The sequence below is a fragment of the Anabrus simplex genome, chromosome 2 (assembly GCF_040414725.1).
Source record: "Anabrus simplex isolate iqAnaSimp1 chromosome 2, ASM4041472v1, whole genome shotgun sequence".
In the NCBI taxonomy this organism is placed as follows: Eukaryota; Metazoa; Arthropoda; class Insecta; order Orthoptera; family Tettigoniidae; genus Anabrus; species Anabrus simplex.
In genome coordinates this window covers 362973799-362997120 of record NC_090266.1, presented here as the reverse complement: position 1 = coordinate 362997120, position 23322 = coordinate 362973799, and the positions used below count along the sequence as shown (strand labels likewise).

General features: G+C 38.7%; 1 protein-coding gene across 2 annotated transcripts in view; it reads left to right on the top strand.

Moving 5' to 3' along the window:
- The first annotated feature begins 15596 nt into the window (after positions 1–15596).
- Positions 15597–23322, top strand: part of Ptp61F (Protein tyrosine phosphatase 61F) — a 426371-nt gene continuing 418645 nt past the window's right edge. For both annotated transcript variants that reach the window (XM_067140770.2, XM_067140769.2), the window contains exons 1-2: positions 15597–15783; positions 16369–16530. In XM_067140770.2, the coding sequence (XP_066996871.2) occupies positions 15703–15783; positions 16369–16530 (243 nt within the window). In that variant the 5' untranslated portion in view covers positions 15597–15702. The remainder of the gene's footprint in view (positions 15784–16368; positions 16531–23322) is intronic.

The window sequence follows — 23322 nt, the reverse complement described above, 5'->3', positions numbered from 1 at the left end:
GTAAATAACTTAAGTGTTGATTGACTTTTCATTTTGCATAGACTACGGAATTTTCAAGTAAATCAAATAAATCCGTGATTCTAGGCAATCAGGAAATATGAATAACTGCCAGTAGGAGGAGGGTGTAACACAGGAGCATCCGGATCCAAGTGGTCTTTCGGGAGAATGTAGTTACAATACTACTATCGATGAAGACGGATCATCTAGTAGCAGAAAGGAGTCGGTGATTTTAGGTAATACCGAAGATAAAAAAATGAAAGGTAAATAGAATAGAATAGAATAGAATAGAATAGAATAGAATACTCCCATCCTCCAATTCCGGATCGCCTAGAGCTGGGGAGAGAGCATTCGTTTATTGCAATTCCTTGAATTATGATACATGACTTACAATACCCTCTTACAATTGTTGGCTGTTACTATGCTGAATATGAATTATTTTGTCCTAGACATTAACAATATTATATAGTCTAGGACAACATGTATCTTCCCTACCTTATCTTACTAACTGAACGAATTATTATTTATTACGTTATAACATTAAAAGAAAAGTTAGAATCAAAATGACAAATTTACATTGAATATATACTACATCTAACCTAAATCTGTCTGGTCACGACATCCCCCCTGGTGAGGAACTCCTACCACCCTTCCCAGGGATGTCACGACCAGACCCGTCTCATGAGGCTCCGAAATCGAAACCTCGTAGACCCCTTAAGTTGTCGATATTGTTTCCTCACCACTCCTTCGCGTGACAGCCCACATGTGTGCGGATGACCTAGCTCAACATGTAGGCTGCCTCGCCTGCATTCCACTGCCGAGACGGAATCCATACTCGGCTCATATTTCGCTGACTGATTGTCAACTTGTTTTCTCTGGTTTAATACTGTTCACACCTTACTCTAATCTACACGTGCAGAAGTACTGAGTCAACACTATGCTTGAGATAGGTGGGCCTATCTCCTCCTCTCCCAACTCTACTATACTACAGCAGCCAAAACCAACTAACAATCCCAGAGCAAACTAAAAACAGGCTAACAAACAACCTCATTGTAAGGAACACATTACTGCTAACATATTAATGAACTAAATCTACTAATTAGAAATATTACGTTATAACATTAAAAGAAAAGTTAGAATCAAAATGACAAATTTACATTGAATATATACTACATCTAACCTAAATCTGTCTGGTTACGACATCCCCCCTGGTGAGGAACTTCTACCACCCTTCCCAGGGATGTCACGACCAGACACGTCTCATGAGGCTCCGAAATCGAAACCTCGTAGACCCCTTAAGTTGTCAATATTGTTTCCTCTCCACTCCTTCATGTGACAGCCCACATGTGTGCGGATGACCTAGCTCAACATGTAGGCTGCCTCACCTGTATTCCACTGCCGAGACGGAATCCATACTCGGCTCATATTTCGCTGACTGGTTGACAACTTGTTTTCTCTGGTTTAATACACTGCAGCAGTCAAAACAAACTAACAATCCCAAAGCAAACTAAAAACAGGCTAACAAACACATTGCCATTATGTTTTGCTTCTTACATTTTTCTATTTCCATACTACCTCTCATTCCTCTTATAATACCTATAGTTACAAATTACTTATCTATCCTCGTGCTCATCTACATTACATTTACTATCATTTACTAACACTGGTGTTACTTTGAGTTATTGCTAATCTCATTTTAATTTCTTAAATGAGCTCATTGAAAGGAACTCATTACTGTTAGCATGTTGCTGAATTAAATCTGTTACTTAGCAATATACAATATCTAATATAAATGAACACTGAACAACTACAAGAGAAACATAGTCCTAAACTTATAACTATAGCATTCCGAGGTCTCTTGTTGTACAGTCATCATCGTGCTCATGTATATTACATTTACTATCATTTACCTGTACTGTTATTACTTTCTGTTATTACAAATCTCATTTTGCTTTCTTTCTTCCACATGCTTCTTAGAATACAGAAAAATTTAGCTAGTTTTCCTGGGGTGATCCATTCTCTATTTAACAGTTTGGTTATTGTATAAAATTCTTTCTCTCTTTCTATTTTTAATTTATATTCATCTCCAAGGTATTTAGTTCTCAGTGCCTCCGTTCCCTTACATGTTCTCAGTAAATGAGCTTCTCCCATAATGTCGTCACAAAATACACACTGATTTACGTTATGGTTCTCACTTATTCCCTTATTTTTGTATAAACCCAAAAGCCACCACAACACACCTCTTAGTTCCCTATTTGTGATTCTATTTTTTCTTATTGACATATATTGGATAATGCCACAGAATTCTACTAGTGTTTTTTTGGTTTCACATTCTGCTCTGATCGTCTGTTTGTCTATGTCCTTTACCCTAATCGTTATTATTTTAATGAAGCTGTTTTCTTTACCGTTCATCTCCTTATCCCAATATAGCCCCATTCCTACTTTGTCTAGCATACCTTTTACTTTCGATAACCAATAATTCTCATCCAAGTGTCTCATCTGGTGCTGGTAGGCTAGATTTAATATTTCCCTCCCCTCTCCTCTTTTTAATCTTAACCAATATTTTACTATTTTCTTACTTATGTCTGCTTGGATGTTGATATCTCCACATATAGTTCTCACTCCACTATTTGCTGCACATTCTGGTAGGCCCATTATTATTTTACAAAATTTGTTACTTATGATATCTAGTTCTTTTTTATCAACTTCTATACCCCATATTTCAACCCCATACAGTGCTTTTGATACCACAAGTGCATTAAAAACATTTTTATGTACTTTGTATTGCAAATTAGGCATCTTCTTTTCTAAGGCCTTTATACTTGATAGGGCGGCCACACCTTTTATTTTTGCATGGCGTATCTGTTCCTTCCACAACCCATTCTTTGTTAATATTATTCCTAAATATTCTAATTTATTTACAACTTCCAATTCAACACCATCCAACAGCCATCGCCTTTCATTTCTTTTTAATTTATTACCTCTTTTGCAAACCATTACTTTTGTTTTTTTGGTATTTATTTTCAAATTCCATGTATTACAGTATTCCACCAATTTTTTGAGGTTACTTCGCATACCTGCTGTTGTTAGTGAGAGCAGCAGGATGTCGTCTGCGAAGACTAGACCGGGGATCTCTTTATTGTGTAAGCAAGGGCTAGTATTATTCTCTTTTGCTAAGCATTCTATTACGTCATTAATAAAGAGCAAAAACAGTATTGGTGATAGTTTACATCCTTGCTTAAGTCCAATGTTCGAGTGTATCTTTCCTATCATTACATCTTCTTTGACTTTAACTGAACATATTACTTCGGCATATAGTTCTTCTATGGCTTTAATCATTTTCATTGACATTCCTATTCCGGCCAGCTTCACAACGACAGCCCGTCTGCTGACTGAATCAAAAGCTTTTTGTAGGTCTATTGCTGCAATGTATAGTCTACCACCTTTCTTTCTTATGTACTTATCCATTAACGTTTAGATTATAAATACATTGTCAGTAGTTCTCATTCTTTTCCTAAATCCTGATTGATATACCGAGAGAATAGAGTAATCGTCCGCCCATTTCATAATTCTTTTCGCTAAAATCCCAGTGTAGATCTTACTTAGTGAGTCCAACAATGTAATCCCCCTGTAGTTGTTCGTATTCGTCCTTTCTCCCTTTCTTTTGTAGATCGGGCAAATTACTCCTTCCTGCCAAGATCTTGGAATTTTTTTCCCCTCAAATATTTTATTGAATATTTTAGTTATTATTTCAATCATCTGACCGTTTTTACCTATCTCTTTCCAGAATTCATGCGTAATTCCATTAGCAGCACCTGATTTTCCGCCCTTCCCTTTTTTCATTACATCTAGTACCTCGTCTGTGGTTATTATATCGTCTAGTATAGGCAGCGTACACTCCATTTGTCTCAGTATACCAATTTCGTTTCTGTTCTCTACCCATGTGTCCTTACCCCCTAATAATCCCTTAAAATACGTTAACCATTCCTCATTAGATATTTTTACTTGATCATAGCTTTTATAACCCTTACATATTGTGCTAATTTTGTTCCATACTTTCTTTGTTTCATTTTCCTTACAGTACTTTAGTAATATTTTTGATTCTTTGTCCTGCCATTTACTTTTCTTATCGCTTATTAAATCTTTGTATTCTTTCCTCTGGTTACAAAAATCTACTCGTAAGGCCTGAGATCCCTCATTTCTATACCTTTTTAAAGCCTTAATCACTTGATTTTTCTTCTCCTTACACTCCTCCGTATACCATACATTTCTTTTATATTGTCTACTCTTACTCACAACCATTTTTTTACCAGCTACTTCTATTGATCTTTCAAGCATTCTTATTGCCTCATCTAGGTTATTATCCTCTATCATATACTCCATGCCTATTCTCAGAATTTCAAAGGTTTTACCCCTATAGTAATCTCTAAATTGTTCTCTCTTTTCCTCATTCCACCTATATCTTACTAATTTTCTCTGTTCATAGTTAAAGAATTGTTTGACTACTTTATTATCTTCCTCTCTCTGTAGCCGAATAGCAACTGGGAAATGATGAGACGCTGTCCAATTTTTTACCTGGATTTCTTTAATAAGAGTTAAAGCCTCTCTAGATGCCAGTACTAGGTCTATAACACTCCCACCTGACTCAACTATATATGTTAGGTTGCCTGATTCATCTCCCGGCCATCCCCCATTTAAAATGTACAATTCCTCAATCGCGCATATTTCTAATAATTTCTCTCCATTTTTATTACACTCTTTGTCTTTGCTGCTCCTTTTTTCTATTAATATTTCCCCGATTTCTTTGTCGTATAATGGATTATTTAGGCCCACCCTTGAGTTAAAATCCCCCATTATAATTATTCCTGCTTCTTCATTTAGTAATTTTATCTGATTTACTGCGTCGACGAGTTCTTCAAAGAAATTTTCCTTTTCAAACGGGGACCCCGATGGATGGTTGTAGCCAAAGCCAATAAACATATCTCTCCCCTTTTGATTTCCTTTTTTTGTTTTGACCCAGATCATTTCCTCACATCCTGATTCCCATATTTCCACTTGTTTGCTAATTTCATCTTTTGCGATAACTGTTATCCCTCCTGGGTGACGCCCTTTCGTACTCCTTTTATGTTTTGTTTTACTCCAGACCTTAAATCCCGGTATTATCACATTTTTACTAGGCGGCAACCATGTCTCTACTATACCAATAATCTCACTCTCTCTCATTAAATCTATAAACTCATCATTTCCCAGTTTACTTAATATACCCTCTATGTTAATTAATCCCACTACCCAGTCTAGTTATTTTTTCATAGGTATATTTGATGCTACCAGGGCCTTGCTTCTCGTTGTTCGTGGTTTTTCTATTTGTATAATAGAACCACTTGGGGAACTAATTATTTCCTCCTCTGACCCTCTAGCTTCCTCAGACCTTGTCAATCCTTTCTTTGCCCATATGTCCTTTAAATTTAACGCTGGCTTACGTTTCTTTTCTTCTTGTCTCCCTGCGGTGTCTTGCTTTCTCTGGATCACATCTCCTTCTTGGGTAGATCTCCTGGGTTGGTGATGTCCGGTTTCTGTCGTCACAACATCCAGTTCGTTGTCCTTGCTTGGTAGGATTGCACACGTACCTGTTGACTCAGGAGTGCTGGCGTCGCTCACTGTACTGCTGTACTTCCGCTTCTCTGACGTATCAGGACAATGCCCTAGCTCACGTAGTTGACTAGCTGACCATGCCTTGCTCCACGAATCGTCTGATATAATAAGTCTGTTTCCACGTATAAAGGCTTTTAGTCCCGAATGCCTAGCTTTTCCTTGGTGAAAACGTAGTATTCGTACATTCTCCATTTCTTCCTTGTCGAGATCTTTCTTTATCCATATCTTCGTGCCTTTCAAGTTTTTGGTATTCTCCAAAATTTTACGGGCCTTCAAACCAGATACCATGCAGACTTTTACTGGTCTTTTTCCCATATTTCTTCCTAATCTGAAGGCGTTATCAATATCACTATCATTGCACTCTATTTTCAAATTCTCTCTGATTAGAGAGAGTACTCTATCTATCAAGTCATTGAAGTTCTCTCTCTCTGGTTCTGCCAATCCGTAGATTATTATGTTTTTCTTCCTCTCTTCTTTCGACCGTGTTTTTTCTTTTTCCTCGAGTTTCCTTAATTTTTCTTCTGCCTCCAGTGCTTTCTTCTTCAAACCATGTATTTCATTTTTGTTTTGTAATACACTCTCTTTAATACCCTTCAGTTCTGTTTGTATAAATGATTTCAAGTCCTTGAAATCATTTTTCTGTTCTAGTAGCATTTCTTTGGTCTTTTCTGTATGGCATTCTTGCATGATCTCTTTAATCTTCTCGATATCGTCCCATGTCAGTCCTGGGCCAGGGTTCATCTCCACTCCGCCAATCACTAATAGTACCATCACTACAACTAATGACACTACTGTATGAGTGATGTTGATATCGTTTTTCACCGTTTGTAACGATTTCTTCCTACCTCGGGCCTGCCATCTGCCTATAGCACATCTGTATTGTTCAATTGACACTCCCATGCTCGCGCACTCCTGTACTTCCCGCACGTTCAGCACTACGTCCGTTCACCTCGCTAGCTGAATTGCAACTGGAAAGGTAAATATTCATCACCAGGAGAAAAAGCAAGTGAAAAAGCCTTTGCCGACTACTTCAACGAAATGAGGGCTAAACTCCAGGCAGGCAATTCGGATAACGACTTGTTTTCTAAATCACTTTTACCAATGGTAAAATACCTTAATACGGGAAATAAATTGTTGTTCAGAATTTCAGTTTTAAATTCACTGAGTGAAAAATGGAATTTACAGACATCTCAGTCTCAGATATCTCAAAATATGATAATAAGATCACCGAATGAAGATGACGGAACTTCTTCTCAGCCTGAACAATCGTGCATTGTGTGGAATAATACCAAATAAGCGATCGGAAATGAGGTTTGCCTAAAAATGCAAGTTGCTTTACGTCGCACCGACACAGATACGTCTTATGGCGACGATGGAGCAGGAAAGGGGTAGGAGTTGGAAGAAAGCGGCCGTGGCCTTAATTAAGGTGCAGCCCCAGTATTTGCCTGGTGTGAAAATGGGAAACCACGGAAAACCATCTTCAGGGCTGCCGACAGTGGGGTTCGAACCCACTATCTCCCGAATACTGGATACTGGCCGCACTTAAGCGACTGCAGCTATCGAGTTCGGTGCCTAAAATGCAATATTTACCGGTGCCCTATTCATTTCCGCTTTACCGCAAGCAGCAACATACCACACCTACTTATGCTGAACAAACGTGTATAGATCTTTTTAATGTATTAATGCACAACCAAAATCAATCCATGTTAACCTTACCTAAGTGTTATCAATAATCTTTCAGCTGGTAGAATAGGATCCCTGAATTTGGTATATTTTTTTTCAATTAGTGGTTTTACCATACGCAGTAACTCTTGAAATGTCTCCCAGTTAATTCTATAAAATGTATGAAATTGTGAACTATCTTCATTTTCTTAGCTAACACGAAAACACCATTCTGTTGGCAGTCCACATTATATGGGTTGACGCAAAATCTCCTTGTAATTTCAGAAGCAACAACAAGCCTTCTACATCACTAGAGGACATCTTGACTAATGACTCACAGATGTGCATGTACGTGGCCCATGCGACACGGTACAGGACAAGTTACTTCAGTCTTGTCCTCTGTCCCATGTCGCATGTCCAAGAAGTGTGCGCTCTGGCTTATGCGGATGATCTTCTTAGCGGTTGCAGCTCTAGTAAAGAAGGATCTCGGATCCAACAAGACCTAACATCACTACTTGCCCAAGCAGGGTTTCCTCATCAAAAATGGTCATCAATTTGTCAAGAGTACTTGTCCAAAATTCCCACTTGTCTTCTAGAGACCCAAGAGTTCTTAGACCTAAATGAATAGTTTAGCGTAACTACTTTAGGATTGTTTTGGCATCCAAGTACTGATCAGTTTCAGGTTAAAATTACAATGCTAGTAATGAGGGCCTAACTCTCACCAGACGAAGGGTACATTCACCAACAGCATCAACATTTGATCTCTTAGGATTGCTCAGTCCCACAATTGTGACCTTTACAATTTTTCTTCAGCAACTATAGCAACACAAACTAGGATGGGATGAACCGTTACCACCACCACATCGAAATAATTGGATGTGGTTAATCAACTCGCTTCATACGTTATCCAGAATTAAAATCAAACGTAAGGTACTGTGTAGCAATGCATCAAACCTTCAGGTTCATTGTTTCTGTGATAGTAGTGAAAGGGTTTATGGAGCATGGATTTATTTTCGTTCAAGCGACGGAGAAGGAAAGACAGCCTGTGCCTTGGTGTGTTCAAAAACAAGAGCTGTACCAGTTAAACGCACCGCTTTTCCTCGCTTGGAACTGTGTGGAGCTGTTCTATTAGAAACAATACTAAGGAAAATTATTTTAGTTCTAAAATTCAACATAAACCAAGCATTTCTGTGGACAGATTCAACGCTTGTTTTAACATGGATTGCAGGACCTTCAACCAAACGGAAGAACTCCGTAGGTAACAGGGTCAACATAATTCAAGAGAGCATAGCCATTGGAGATTGGCGGCATGTCCCATCACCTTCAAATCCTGCCGATTTGTTTTCTAGAAGCATTAGTGTAGAATAACTTGAAAATTGCAGCTTGTGGTGAGAGGGTCTATCATGGTTAAAAGGAGAACAATAAATAGGCCTCCAGTTCATTGGGTCATAGACTATAGTTCTCCTTTTACCTTGCACATAAGAACAGGGCGTGCTCCTCTGAAGGCCTCTGGAACAATATTCCATTTGAGCATAATCTAGAACAAAGAGGGCATTATCTCATAACATTTAGCTAGTTTTAAAGTTCTTACTAATACTTTGTCTGGTCCAGCGGACGTATCCGATAGCATGTTACATAACAGTTGATCAGTATTCCCCACCAAAAACTGAAACATCTGACCTATGTCTGCCTGTTGAGGAATACGCTAAGAAGTCTCATAATATTCAACCACTGAACTGTTTCCACTACTCCATTTCTTAAATGTTGCTGCAAGCATTACTTTTGGTATCTGGCATTTAACCTGGCTACTGTCACTCTGAAAAATGTTATTCACAAATATTTTACTCTGATTGTTATACCGACAATGAATGAGATCATAATTCTACATTTCTCTACGTTTTTCTGTCTCTCTTTGAATGTCTTTCTGGGTCACTACGTTCATCAAACCTCCTATCATTAGCCGCATGAATCTTCCTCTGTTTACACATTACATAATTTACACCTGGATTTTTGGACCCTGGTAATGAATCGCCCGATTCACGAAGAGTACAGACAAACTCATTATACCGGTACAACGTAATGAAACGCTCAATACCACGCTCTTCTTCCAGTAGAACAGGAATCTTCGACTGGAATGAATGCACTTTATCACGTTTTCCCTGTATTTTCATCAGTAGTATATGCAGTTACACTATAAATCTCTGCTACTTTCATTTTCCATAGTTGCAGCTATCGTATTATTTGAGATTACATAATTCTGAACAAATCCATTTCTATGCACGTCTGAATGTGCCTTAGTAATACACAGTAATACACTACGCACAGTAGGAAGCACCCGCGATTCTTCGCAGACGCGTTAGGCAGCCTATCCGCCAACTGACAGCATTTGACAGAGGCCGCATTGTGGCACTGGATGAGGCTGGTTGGTTGTATCGTGCAATTGCCAGGCATGTGGGCCATTCAAATGTCACAGGGGGAACATGTGTTGTAACATCTGGTATATGAACGTTAATTTGGTCGATGAGGTTCCAATGGTCGTACAGCATACCTGGAGACCTTAGATACTCAGGGTATGTCATATCGAAGTTATACGCCATCTGTAGGCGTAGCCATGCATTAAACTGTCAGGTGACCCCTCGAAACAAAGTGAATAGCGGTGCGTCCTTGTTCCTTTGTGAGGTAGACAGCGGTCATTTGATCACGTTGTACGTAAACCAGCATATCTCATGAGACATCTTAACCTGGTTCAAGTCGCAAGGGTCGTCACTTTGATCCAGGAAGTATGAACTTTTCATCGTGTTGCTGTGGATCTCAATGTATCTCCGTCAGTTATTGCGGAATCGCTACAATGAGACAGCCCAGTTCACAAGGAGGGATAGACAAGGTCGTGGATGCATCACAACCCTACAGGATGACCGATATGTGACCATCCGTGCGCTGCGGCGTCGTTCAGCAACTGCCAGAGAACTGCAACAAGACCTCAGGAGGTTCACTGGAGTCACGGTGTCTGGCCAGACAGTAAGGAACGGGTTAAGAGAAGTGTCTTTACTACCCAGACGTCCTGTTCGAGTGCTCCGTTTAACGCAGCAACATCGCGCAGCTCACCTTCTGTTTGCCCGTACCCACGTCAACTGGCAACTTCGCCAATGGAGACCTGTGTTGTTCACAGACGAGTCCAGATTTCTCCTGACACAGCGTGATGGACGTCAACGTGTATGGAGTCGCCGTAATGAGCAGTACATGCCAAATGTTGTCCAGGAAGACGACCGATTCGGACAAGGTTCTGTGAGGGTGTGGGGTGGCATCAGTATTGATGGCCGTACGGATATTGTCGTCGTCCGTCGTAATGTTACCGCTGCGGAGTACATCGAGCAGATGCTGCTACAGCATGTGTTGGTTGCAGCATACGGTGTAGGCCCGGAATTCGTACTCATGCACGACGATGCGAGGGCTCATGTAGCGCACATCACCAGAACTGTCTTGTGAGAACTGGACGTTCAAGAGATGGAATAGCCAGCAGTGAGTGCCGACCTTAATCCCATCGAGCACGTGAGGGATAGGCTTGACAGAAGTATTCGTGGGCGTCCTGTTCCATCACAGGCTCTCCAAGACCTCGAACAAGCACTCATTGAAGAATGGGACCTGATACCGCAAAGTGACCTCCGTCGATGTATGCATGCATGCCACGTAGGTGCCAAGCTGTGATAAATGCTCGTGGAGGACATACACCATACTGAAGCTCTCCAACTGTGATAAAAATCCACCGTGAAGGACTGTTATCACTTTGTTTTCGCCCCTATTTGGACATTTTCGTTTGTGATCGGAAAATGAACTCGAATCCATCGATACTTCAACTGTAAATAAAGTTTTATTTGATAATATACCTGGGTGTGAGGTATTGTTTTGTGGAGCATGGCGTACGTTCAAAAACATGTTGACTGGTAACAACTTATAAACAAGAGGACGGTGCCATCACTGATGCACTCGGGTGGGCGTTCTGCATATTACAGATCCTTGTAAATCTAATAATTTACTCACACATCAATGGTATGCATGTATACCGAAATGGGGTAATATTCGATCACTCCTTGTGGGTGCTTAACATTTTTTGTCAGTGTACCATTTAAGAAACACTCAAGATCGCTACCTGTGTTAATATAAAAAAAAGATTGGAGCCGTTTTAACATGGCATTTCAAAAATAGATATAAACAGCCAAAATGTAGGGAAATATGGAGTTGATCTTTAAAACGTTCGTCTCAGATGTGGCTGCTGGTGGTGCTGTTAGACAGTTAAGCAAGACGTGCAGAGTGCACTACGCACAGTAGGAAGCATCCGCGATTCTTCGCAGACGCGTTAGGCAGCCTATCCGCCAACTGACAGCATTTGACAGAGGCCGCATTGTGGCACTGGATGAGGCTGGTTGGTTGTATCGTGCAATTGTCAGGCATGTGGGCCATTCAAATGTCACAGTGGCCCGATGTTGGACTCAATGGGTATATGAGGGCATCCAATCACGTCGTGCAGTTTCGGGTCGACCAAGAAACACCACCCCCAGGGAGGACCGTCGTATGGTGCGCCAAGCACTGCTGGATCCCATGACTTCGGTACCCGCCATCCACGAACATGGAGCCTAGAACTAGAACACTCTGTGAGTTCCCGCTCAGCGTCCCGACGACACGCATCTGCCGTACTGGGATCCTACAGCCTCATGCGTCGGTTGCCATTGACACCAGAACATCAACGCCTGCGTTTGGATTGGTGCCTTTCCCTGGATGCGACACCCAACTGACCTGGCTCCAAGATTCCACTTGTAACTGTCAATGGCCTTGTCTCTTTCATCCCATATTGTAATCAGTTCAATAAAGTCACATGGTCTTTCAGCATATGTAGTTTCATTCACTTTCAATCACTCCTTCTGGGTGCTTAATTGTTTTTTGTTAGGCAGTGTATATAATAACAACTTTTGGAAAGTTTTGGAAAGAAAATGCAAATAATAATAAAAATAATAATAATAATAATAATAATAATAATAATAATAATAATAATAATAATAATAATAATAATAATAATAATAATAATAAAACCGAGCGAGTTCACCTTGTGCTTGGGGTTGCGCAGCTGTGAGCTTGCATTCGGAAGATAGTGGATTCGAACCCCACTGTCGGCAGCCCTGAAAATGGTTTCCGTTGTTTCACATTTTCAGACCGGGCAGATGCTGGGGCTGTACCTTAATTAAGGCCATGGCCGCTTCCTTCTACCTCCTAGCCCTTTCCTGTCCCATCGTCACCGTAAGACCTATCGTGACGTAAATTCAGTTGTAATAATAATAATAATAATAATAATAATAATAATAATAATAATAATAATAATAATAATAATAATAATAATAATAATAATAGTAAATCAGGCAAAATCTTTTGGACAATTTCTACTTAAGTTTTTATAGGACGAGTCAGTACTTATATACTGATATATCTGATTCTATGAGAAGAAAGAACCTACTGGTTAAATAGGATTAAGCTGGTTGGCAAGGTCTTTGCTTAGGACTTATCCGTCAACAGCCCATGTCATTTACACCTGGATTTTATACACAAATTATTTTGAGGTAATATTTTAGTCTCCCGGCTACTGTTATTCAGCTACAATGGGAGACAAAATTGTCACTTTTCCACAGCCTTTCAATACAGTAGATCTACACTTCGTATAAAGTTGTAACTATAATTTCCTCAGGTATTCAGTTGTGAAGATCCTTACGCGTGAGTTCACAAATTGTTTAAAATATGGTATTGCTTAGAAATTTTTATATGTAAATCTAGGTAACTTAAAAAATGAAAACCTCAAGTGTGGCACTTACACTAAAATTCATAGCGCAGTCCCAAATGATGCGCAAATTATTATGATGCTGAAAATTTAAGTAAAACATGGTTAAATATCGTATGAACTGTAATATGAAATCACACAATCCTTGATAGGTCTGAGAATCTGTTATTTTCAGAGGAATGAAGTAGAATTGCAGAACTGATGGTAGGGCTAAATTGCTAACAAAAGTAATAGGACGGCTCACCTACGGATCACAAAGCTACAGGAACAAATCGACAGTGAATTAGGCATGTTAAAAAGTATGTCAGTTGCTCACTTATTTATTGCAGAGTTCTGGCAACGATGTTTAACTAATAGAAATGCTAGTACAGCCAGGAAACGATGTTTTCCATGAAAAATGCAATTTCCTTGGTAAAACGCGGGAGGGGGAGGTGGTGTCGCTCTTGTTCCCTCTGCACTAAGACCCTGTTTATGACCGTGAATATCCTCAAGGTTGCTTTACCAAGATCTTCCCTTCAGTTACACCGGTCAAATATTAAAATAGTACTCTAGCATCAGAACCCTACTCTAAGTCTTATAGAATTCTACAGAAGATTCCACAGTACAAAAACGCATAATGTAAGACACTATGCTCGCACGTTTAATTAGGCTAATGGCCAACGGTTTCTCAAGTACAGAATTTTAATTTTTCTGTGTAAGGTCCGCATTATGACAGGGATTACATGGTTACTTTCTCTTAGCACCATAATCTATATCAAGTGTCGAATCGTACGGCATATTAAAGCATTTTTGAAAACCTGGTCAACATTGTGAGGATAAAGGTATGCGAACATTTTTATGTATAAGAAATGTACCATGTGCACTTCGATTACAATGTGGATGGTAGCTGAACATAATTGAAAATAACAAACTGCTTCGGAGGACGTGTCGAAATCATCCTACGCTTCTGCCGCATTTGCCATAGGTACCGTACTTAATTAAGGTAGGTACAGTCAGTGGTATTTGAGGATTTGGCAAACAAATAATATGGTGCATTACCAGTCAGTCCTGTAATATTGTACCAGGATTAACATGTTGCCTTTATCCAAATCACTATTTTCCATTTCTCAATTACATAACGGCGCTATCACTTATTCTTGAATTTCTAAGCTGTAAATTATCTGGTTGGTGTTATCATAAATACTTACAAAGGAAGCAATATATACGTCTAAGAGAAGGACCCAAGTAGAGACGAGGTCATCCTTAACTTTTCAATGTACGTTTAGCTCGTCTACTATTCTTATACATTTGTTTTGGGTTCATTATTAGATGAACGAGGTGTCACTTTACTGCTGATTATTTGAATAATAGTATTGAATGTAGGCTAAGTTTGGATTAAATTTCAGCTGTAATATTGCACTTACCTTCGCATCACTTTAGGCGTTATAGTAGAAGGAAAGGCATGAGGTATAGATACGGAATATTTTAACTCACGGCTGTAAAACTGAAAGAATGCATCAGTATCCAGAAATCCAACATCAGATGGTGTAATAGGAAGCTGGAGGGAGACGGTATTCGAAGTGCTGGTTCCCTCGCTCACCCTAAGCGCAGATCGCCAGTCATGCAGTCTTCCAGTCATTGCTGAGAACTCGAGCTCCAAACTTGCACTGAAGATTCAGACGGGAGTAACAAGGCTCGCTGTAGAGTCGAGCAAAAATATCTCATCTCCAAAAGAATTAAATAGCCTGTGATGCGCATTGCGCAGTATCAGTGGCTATAGCTAACAACAAACTTAATAGGTACTAAAATTTTATGCCATAAACCATGGAAAGCTTGACCTACAGGTTATACGATTAAAGTAGATATTTTCGGAACAGTATATTAAATAGCAATGAACGTACGGTAGCTCTCAATAGTTGTAGATCCAGCTAAGTGTAAATTATGTATGTTGTCTGCTCCTCTCACCTTAGAATGCCAAGTTTTAACGGAAACATTTAAGTTAGGCCTAGCAGTTTTTGGTGATATACGACTACTATGGATATCGTCTCTATTCATCCTGCCCGGAACCTATGGCGCGGACCTATTGGACTTCTTATGTTTCCATTTATTATTATTATTATTATTATTATTATTATTATTATTATTATTATTATTATTATTATTATTATTATTATTATTATTATTATTATCTAAATGCGGGTTTCTGTTTATCTTTCACTAACTCTAAGCGTCGAAAATTATGTGGGGTTTTACACGTTTTGCTTTTCTCCTTTTGTCTCTCATTATTCTTTTTCAGTATTATATTCGTCATATATTATGTTATTGATATATTGTTTACGGAAACATCCTTTGTTATATTTTGTAAATGTATCATGCAAGTAACGCTCCCTAGAGTAAGCGATAATTGTCACAACGAACAATCAAATCATGACGTTCGTGATGGTATATGTTGGCAATATGTGCAGCTAACAAATGGTGTAGATAGATGTCAGTAGTATATAGAGGGTAGAGCTGGGAAGGTGCAGTTTTGTATTAGGCTTGCTGGTAATCCGCTTACTCTTCGACTTAATGCTGTGTTGTGTGTGTATAAGATGTTCACGAACAGCAAAAGTGATGTGGAAATTGAATTTTCTGAAATAGACGCTAATTCGTCGTGGCCACATCTCTTTCAGGTGCGACAATGTATTGAGTGTTTTGTATAAACATTCTGTACGGAGATTCAAGTTCAAGGACAAAGGATATTCGTATGATACCGAAATAGTAGATAATTCCCTTGAATGTATCTTCAGTGGCCAGTGTGTCCAGTAAAGCTATTACTGTTCGGAAAGTAACGTAGATTTACCATAGTCTACAAAACAGTCGCCACTCTTCTTGTCACATCCTTCCTTGTAGTTCAGCTGAGGTTCTTACTAAGCCTCATGTGGGGGCCGTGCCCATTAGATGAAGATCATTGTTGTTAATTTATTATTTCTTTGATGGAAAGCCTCACAAAAATATTTAATGAACATATGTAGCCATAAACTCTGAATGATTCAGCTCATTATCAGGGTTTGTGAAGGCTTGTTTCTACCTTGTGTGGAAAGCTAATTCGTTGGTTGTGATGGATGGTGTATATTATTAGCAGCATAGCAGTGTAATTATTGAAGCACTATGCTGCAATATATCATCACAATTGCATTGATTGGGAATTCATATTTTCTTTTGGATTATTGCATTATTATTTTTATTTATTAATGTGGGAAAAATTTGTTTTTCAGCATATACGTAGCGAGTGTTTGAATTATGAATATACTGTGTCAGAAGCCAAGAAAACTCACAATAAAAATTTAAATAGATACCGAGATGTCAGCCCGTATGATCACAGCAGAGTTGTTCTGTCTAAAGGTTCCTGTGACTACATTAATGCCAACCTTGTTACGGTGAGATATTTTTGATGCATGCATTTTATTATTTAGCCTTAGTATGTTAAGTAATACATTAGCTTTTTTAATTCTCTCTTATGAGTGCATCAATTTTTTTTGTATATTTTCGAATTTTCATACCCTGGGAAACCAAATTTTATGCTGCTTCAGTTATGCAACTTTATAGGAAGTTGAGCATAATGCTTTTTTTTCCAGACATATAATCATTTATAAGTCGTTAGCTTCCTTGGCTGAATGGTCAGCATTTAAACCTTTGGTTCAAAGGGTCCTGGGTTCGATTTTCGGCCGAGGAAGGGATTTTAACCCTTTTTAGTTAATTCCTTTTGCCTAGGAGCTTGGCGTTTTTCATCTTAATACATTTCGTTATTTAGGCTACTCACAACATATCACACTACTAACCACTGCCAAAACATGCAACAGTGAATATATGCCTCAACATAGGATTGGCGTCAGGAAGGGCATCAGGCCGTAAAACTAGGCCTACACAGACCCTCATATGACTGGGGAAAGACCAGGAAAGAAGAAGAAGAAGATAGAAACTATAAATGAATACATATTACGTGGCTGAAGACCTGTTCTGACAGTGGCTTCAGCCTATTGGCTTAATTTTCTCTGAGCAGTATGATGGAATAGTTATATTTAATGTATCTTGAACATTTTGTTGTGGCTTAAATGTGATTCATTGAATGACCATTTCTGAGCTATTGGTAGACTATCTAGATTGTAAGGTTTAAGTGCTAAGACAAGATTTAAAACCTTGGTTCAATCTAGATTCTGCGGGTTGAATTAATTGAGGAAACAAATAGTAATCTCCAACATGTTTATTGCACAGTATCTTATGGAACCTGTATACCAGAATGGTAGAACTATTTGTAAGGGAACTGATGTAAATTAAGTGTAACCTTTGAGTCTAATTTTCATATTGTCACTTATTGTTCCTCATTCATGAAAAGTTAGCGTACCTCTTATGTTCAGATGTCAGTATATAAAGCACTATTGTTAGTATTATTTATTTACCACAATTCTGAGTAGAAATATGGAAGGTCTAGAGAAAAAGTGCGAGTCCCCTTCTACATGTAAAATATTCCTTAGACCTCTTCTAAGATATTATTTACAATATTTACATTATGGTACTGTGCTGGTTCATATGAAAGTTCCTGCAGTTCTGAAGATTTTTAAATTTTAATAAGCCTCAAAATTGCTACCAATGATTGGATGATTTTTTTAAAAATACGGTTAATGTAATGGTTATATGGCATTAAGAGATATATGCTTTGCATGCTATACTTCCTTATGCTGTACAGCCACTGAATTATTTCTTTAGAGAATAACTCAAGTTTATGATAAGAACTAGCAACAATTCAGATGGCAAACAGCTGAGTTACATTTTGTCTAATGTTATTTTTTTACTTACCTTAAATCTGTTAGTGATTGGTTATATTCCATTTAGTCCGAAATTACTGTCGGTGAAACACTGCCTACGTTTCATAGTACGTTACCTATAATATTTTGTTTTACATAATGTTTCCAACGTTTAAACAGCATGCTGTGTAATTTGTGCTGCATCTAAGGTAATTTTTAAAATTGTGATGGCTCTGTTGCAAACATAGCAGAAACGGTCTTAAGGCTCTGAAATCTGACATTTGTTATGGAAGTCTTGTTTCTACTGATTCAAAGTAACTTGTGTGATTAGCCTATACAATTGATACCATCATAGCTCAGGTCAGATGGAAGATTATTTAGAATATTGGCAAAACACTCTTCAGTAAAATTTAATATTTAGCTTTCACAACCACGTTTAACTTGAAATGAAATGATATGAAATGAAATAACCCACCCCTGTGGTGTAGTGGTCAGTGTGGTTAGCTGCCACACTCGGAGGCCCGGTTTCGATTCCTGGCTCTGCCACAAAATTTGAAAAGTGGTAGGAGGGCTGGAACAGGGTCCACTCAGCCACATGTGTTCAGTTGATTAGAGGGGGTTCAATTCCCACCGCAGCCATCCTTGAAGTGGTAGTAGGCCTACATGGTACATGTTAAGTACAGAACAAAAATGGCCAACCAGACACTGGTGGTACTGAACCCATAACCTAACAAGCTGAAAATCTGCTTCTAGTACTCTTCAGTAAATAAGGGAATAACCAGTTTTTGTCTGGAATAAACTAAGAATATTTGTTAAGTTTTCATTTGTTAAGTTGTGGGTTTTGCACATTTAGTATCGCTTTAACAGTTGAAGCTTAAGCCAAAGCTTTGGTAAACCATGGATTCTGCTTAAGCAAGATTTTTTGCTTTGGTCTAAACATGGAGAGTCTCACAGGATTACTTTCTTGTTGGGCTTTACTCAGCTCTGTGTTGCCACGAGACTAGAAAGTTGGCAATGCATGCGCGAGTGCAGTGATCCAATCCACATCTATACTGTTACTGGAATAGGCAGCTAGCTTGTTAGTCGTTATCATTAAGGTGTCAATTTTTTAATGGTCTGACACAGTGGTTAGCCGGTTGAATCCCATCGATGGAAAACACCCTCAGAATGTTGGTCGGCAGATTGGGAAAATGAAATGGTGTATGACTTTTAGTGCCGGGAGTGTCCGAAAAAATGTTCGGCTTGCCAGGTGCAGGTCTTTTGATTTGACTCCCATGGGCGACATACGCGTCTTGATGAGATGAAGACGACACATACACCCAGCCCCCGTGCCAGTAAAGTTAACCAATGATGGTTAAAATTCCAGATCCTGCCGAGAACTGAACCCGAGACCCCTGTGACCAAAGGCCAGCACGCTAACCATTTAGCCACAGAGCCGGACGGCAAAGTAGGAGAGGTGGTGGTATACAGTTTCTAAGCACTAGACTGTGTGCTAAAAGCTGGGATTCAATTCCAAACCTCTCTGCAATGTTCATGTTATTCAACAGGAGTGGGCTATTTGCTGTTACTGCATTTCACCCTCTTGCTACTTAGGCTGACCAGATTTTGGAAATGAATAACCGTGACACTCTTGTACATATGGGGGGGAATGTATGAAATAGGATGAAATAACTATGGTAATGCCAAAATGTATTTATTTACATTATAACTTCCAATCAGCTTCAACATTTTATATTTTGTATTTCTTGAAATCATATATTTATCTGACAACAGTTAAAATTATTTTGTAATCCAGTCGTAAAAATCCACACAAGTAAGATCAAAGTGACTTTTAATGATTAAAACTGATTTAACTAAGCTAAGTGAAGCCCTGTTTTTCTCATCATTCCAGTAAGCCTCCTTAAGACTAAAGACTCGTTCTACTCTTGCATTGTTGCCAGGAAGACACTATAAATTCAACAAAAATCTAATACCAGTAGTGCATCCATTGGTATAAAATTTTCTTTACATTTCTCCACAGCAAATATCTGTCAGCAACACTTAAATTTTCACTGTTCCATTTCTTTCCATACATTTTACAGCTTTTTACAAGTTGATATTAAACTCCTAAAAAAGTGTATCGTCACTGAATTGCGCTGGAAGTCTCCTGTACTTTATTAGAATCTTCATACTTTCTTCAACTTAACACAGGCTTCTTGTTTAGAGTAATCCAGTCAAACCCTTCGAACTCTTCGTCATGTTGTGTCCATCGCTTAAGATACTTAACACAGTCATTGAAAATGAGTCAGTGGCACATGAAATCCGAGAAAATGTAATGAAACCCCCTTCCTCCAATTTTCTAAACAAGTCTTTCACATCGCTGGCATAAAGTTTAGCCTATAAGATCTGCAGTTTTCCTATATAGATTAGTAATGAGTTACTTAACTTCAGACACAGATTCTGCAATCACAATATTCTCAGACTGAAGAGATTTGATGGATTCCTAATAAATTCCAACAAAGAGGAGGGTTCTCACGAAACATTTTGAGGACATTTGGACATCGATCTATAGTTAAGAAATATGATTTAAGGCCGTCATATATGTCTGTAATGTGTTGGACAGCTGGCGGTAATGTCATCTGCCTTGTTTTTGTATGGTTAAAAAGATCCTTATATTCCACCTCTGCTAATGAACAGACTTCATTCAGTGATTCCGTGACAGCGTAGATGTGAAAATAATGGAATATTTTATAGGCCTACACACTGCCTTCAAAATCGACTGGAAGTGAAACTACTGCTGTCTGAATGCTGTTGTGAAGTACATGTGCACTGCACCTTAATCCAATCAATTGTTTTATCAATTTAATTTCCTAATTTGGAGTAGGCCTAAACGTTGTTCCTTTCCTTTGTGCACCACCAAAAACTGTTTTGGAAGCAAAAGTGGCCAACCAACATGTTCACTAAAATAGCTTTGCACTTGGTACGGCTGTTAATAGTAAGGATACACCCTGTTATATTGCTTCAGTTAAAAACCTTTGTTACTATTGAAGTGTTATCCATAAAACAGAAGCTACTGGTACGATTATGTCTTATGGTGTGGCAAGTCATTATAACCTTCCTTTGCTGTAACTTGTAGTAGTTCTTTCATTGCAACAATGGACTTGCAAAAATCAGTCATTATTTTGACGATGATGATAACATTGAATCTGTGTTTCTTCTTTCCGATGTCTGCTCTCCTGCCAAGTGTCATTGAAAACGTGGAGTTATACCACATACACTTGACTTTATCTTCAAATTTTGACTGTCGAATATATGGAAAGTCTTGTTTGGGTATATCGCAGAATGTACATTTTCTTTTTCTTGAATATTCTACAGTTATTTATTTAAGTTTCAGGTAAAAAAAATAGGGCACATTACACTTTTTAACAAGCTGTAAACTCACTTTGCACATGTTCTGCGGTCTGCAATTGTTGTTTCGCTATGCAGTAGCGGCAATTGGGAATCAGAAGTGGGGGGACAAAAATGTACAGACAACAAAAGGTACCAGAGTTTGTGGGGATATAGTGGGGGGAAAACTGAAAGGAAAAAAAGCTACGAAATGGTAAGTTCTCTGATGCTTTCTGAGTGAATTTCGACAGTAGGAAAGGTTGACAGTCTACGAACTTCAATGCAGTAATGTTTTTTGGAGATTTTGATTAAATACTATACGAGAAAACTTTCGTCAAAGGAACAATGTTACACATGTATTGCAATTAAATATAAGTATTGCATGATTATACAATTAAAAATCATTTAAAACTATGATTAACAGCATGACAAGTACAAGAAGAAAGCATACGCAAGACATGTACAATTAAACTCGTCAAGTTTTAGACTTACTTATATTGTTCACGAGCACTAGCTTTTTTTTTGCTAGCTGCTTTACGTCGCACCGACACAGATAGGTCTTATGGCGACGATAGGACAGGGAAGGGCTAGGAGTGGGAAGGAAGCGGCCGTGGCCTTAATTAAGGTACAGCCCCAGCATTTGCCTGGTGTGAAAATGGGAAACCACGGAAAACCATCTTCAGGGCTGCCGACAGTGGGGCTCGAACCCACGATCTCCCGGATGCAAGCTCACAGCCGCGCGCCTCTACGCGCACGGCCAACTCGCCCGGTACGAGCACTAGCATCAACTGCTGTAATACATAGCCATAAGACTCTACCAAGAAAGAAGATATGTGCAAGACATAACATAAATTAATCAGTGCTTTACATATGTTTTTAGTATATCTTAATGTGTTTTATGTGTTTGTACAACTGATTATCTCTTAGGTTTAGGTTAAGTTTTTATAATCACAATTTAAACCTCAAGGTCATTTACACTTACGTACTGCAATTTAAACAATAAATCATAACTTATCTGCCCCATTAGACATATCCGGATATGCCAACAAAAGATGGAATCTCCCTTCATTGTAATGTAATTCACGCAAAACATCAACAGTAGCCAGCTGATGATGGCCAAATAGGCCAAAACTGGTACTGTAAGAACTACAAGTATAATAAATTGTATTGATCAGGTGGAATTCTTTCTTTTCCATATATGTGTAATCTATCAATACGGACATAAAGCTTCATAAATAATGAAGACTCTGTACTGCTTGAGTGCGGCAAGCGGGTGAATCATACCCGAGTGTCCGTGACCTTGGCAAAAAATATAGGCTACCCCTGCTACCCTTCCTCGCAGCACCTGCAAAGAATCCACTACTTGCTATTGCGCTATACAAATCGGTCAGCTGCAACAAACTTTTTTTTTGGGCCTATTTCTGCTAATTTTGTTAATAATTAAAGAAAATAATTAACTGATAAGACTACAGGGCTTGTACAAATTGCTTGTTTTAATAATTCCTAGTTTCAGCTGGCTAAAATTGAATAAAAATGTAAGGTTTTTTACACAAAGTGGGGGGGGGGGGGGGGGATTGCTTCCTGCCCCACTCCGTAGTCACCGCTACTGTTGCTATGAATGCTGGAACCAGAAATGCCACGATCAACAATCCAACATGCCAACACTTGAGATACTGCCTCTGTGATGTTAATTCTAGGACGATAATCACAATGGTCGAGGTGGTGCTAGTGTCTTTCCATTCATTTAGTACATTGCTGCTGAAACTGAATTCGCATTTATATTTTAAAATAAAAACCAGGACATTTAGATGTTCCAGAAACTTTCAGGACACTGGGACAATTTGTGAAAAAAGACTGACTGTCGTGCTAAAACCGGATCATAGTCATAATCGCTATCTCGCGCCCAGTCACGCAGGTTGCCCATGGGAGTCAAATATATCTTCACCACTCGAGCCAAACTTGTTCTCAGACACTCGCGGTGGTAAAAGCCATATGCTACATAAATAAATACTAATCCTGTCTGGCCAGGATACCCTGCTATTCTCTCTCTTTCGCATGATA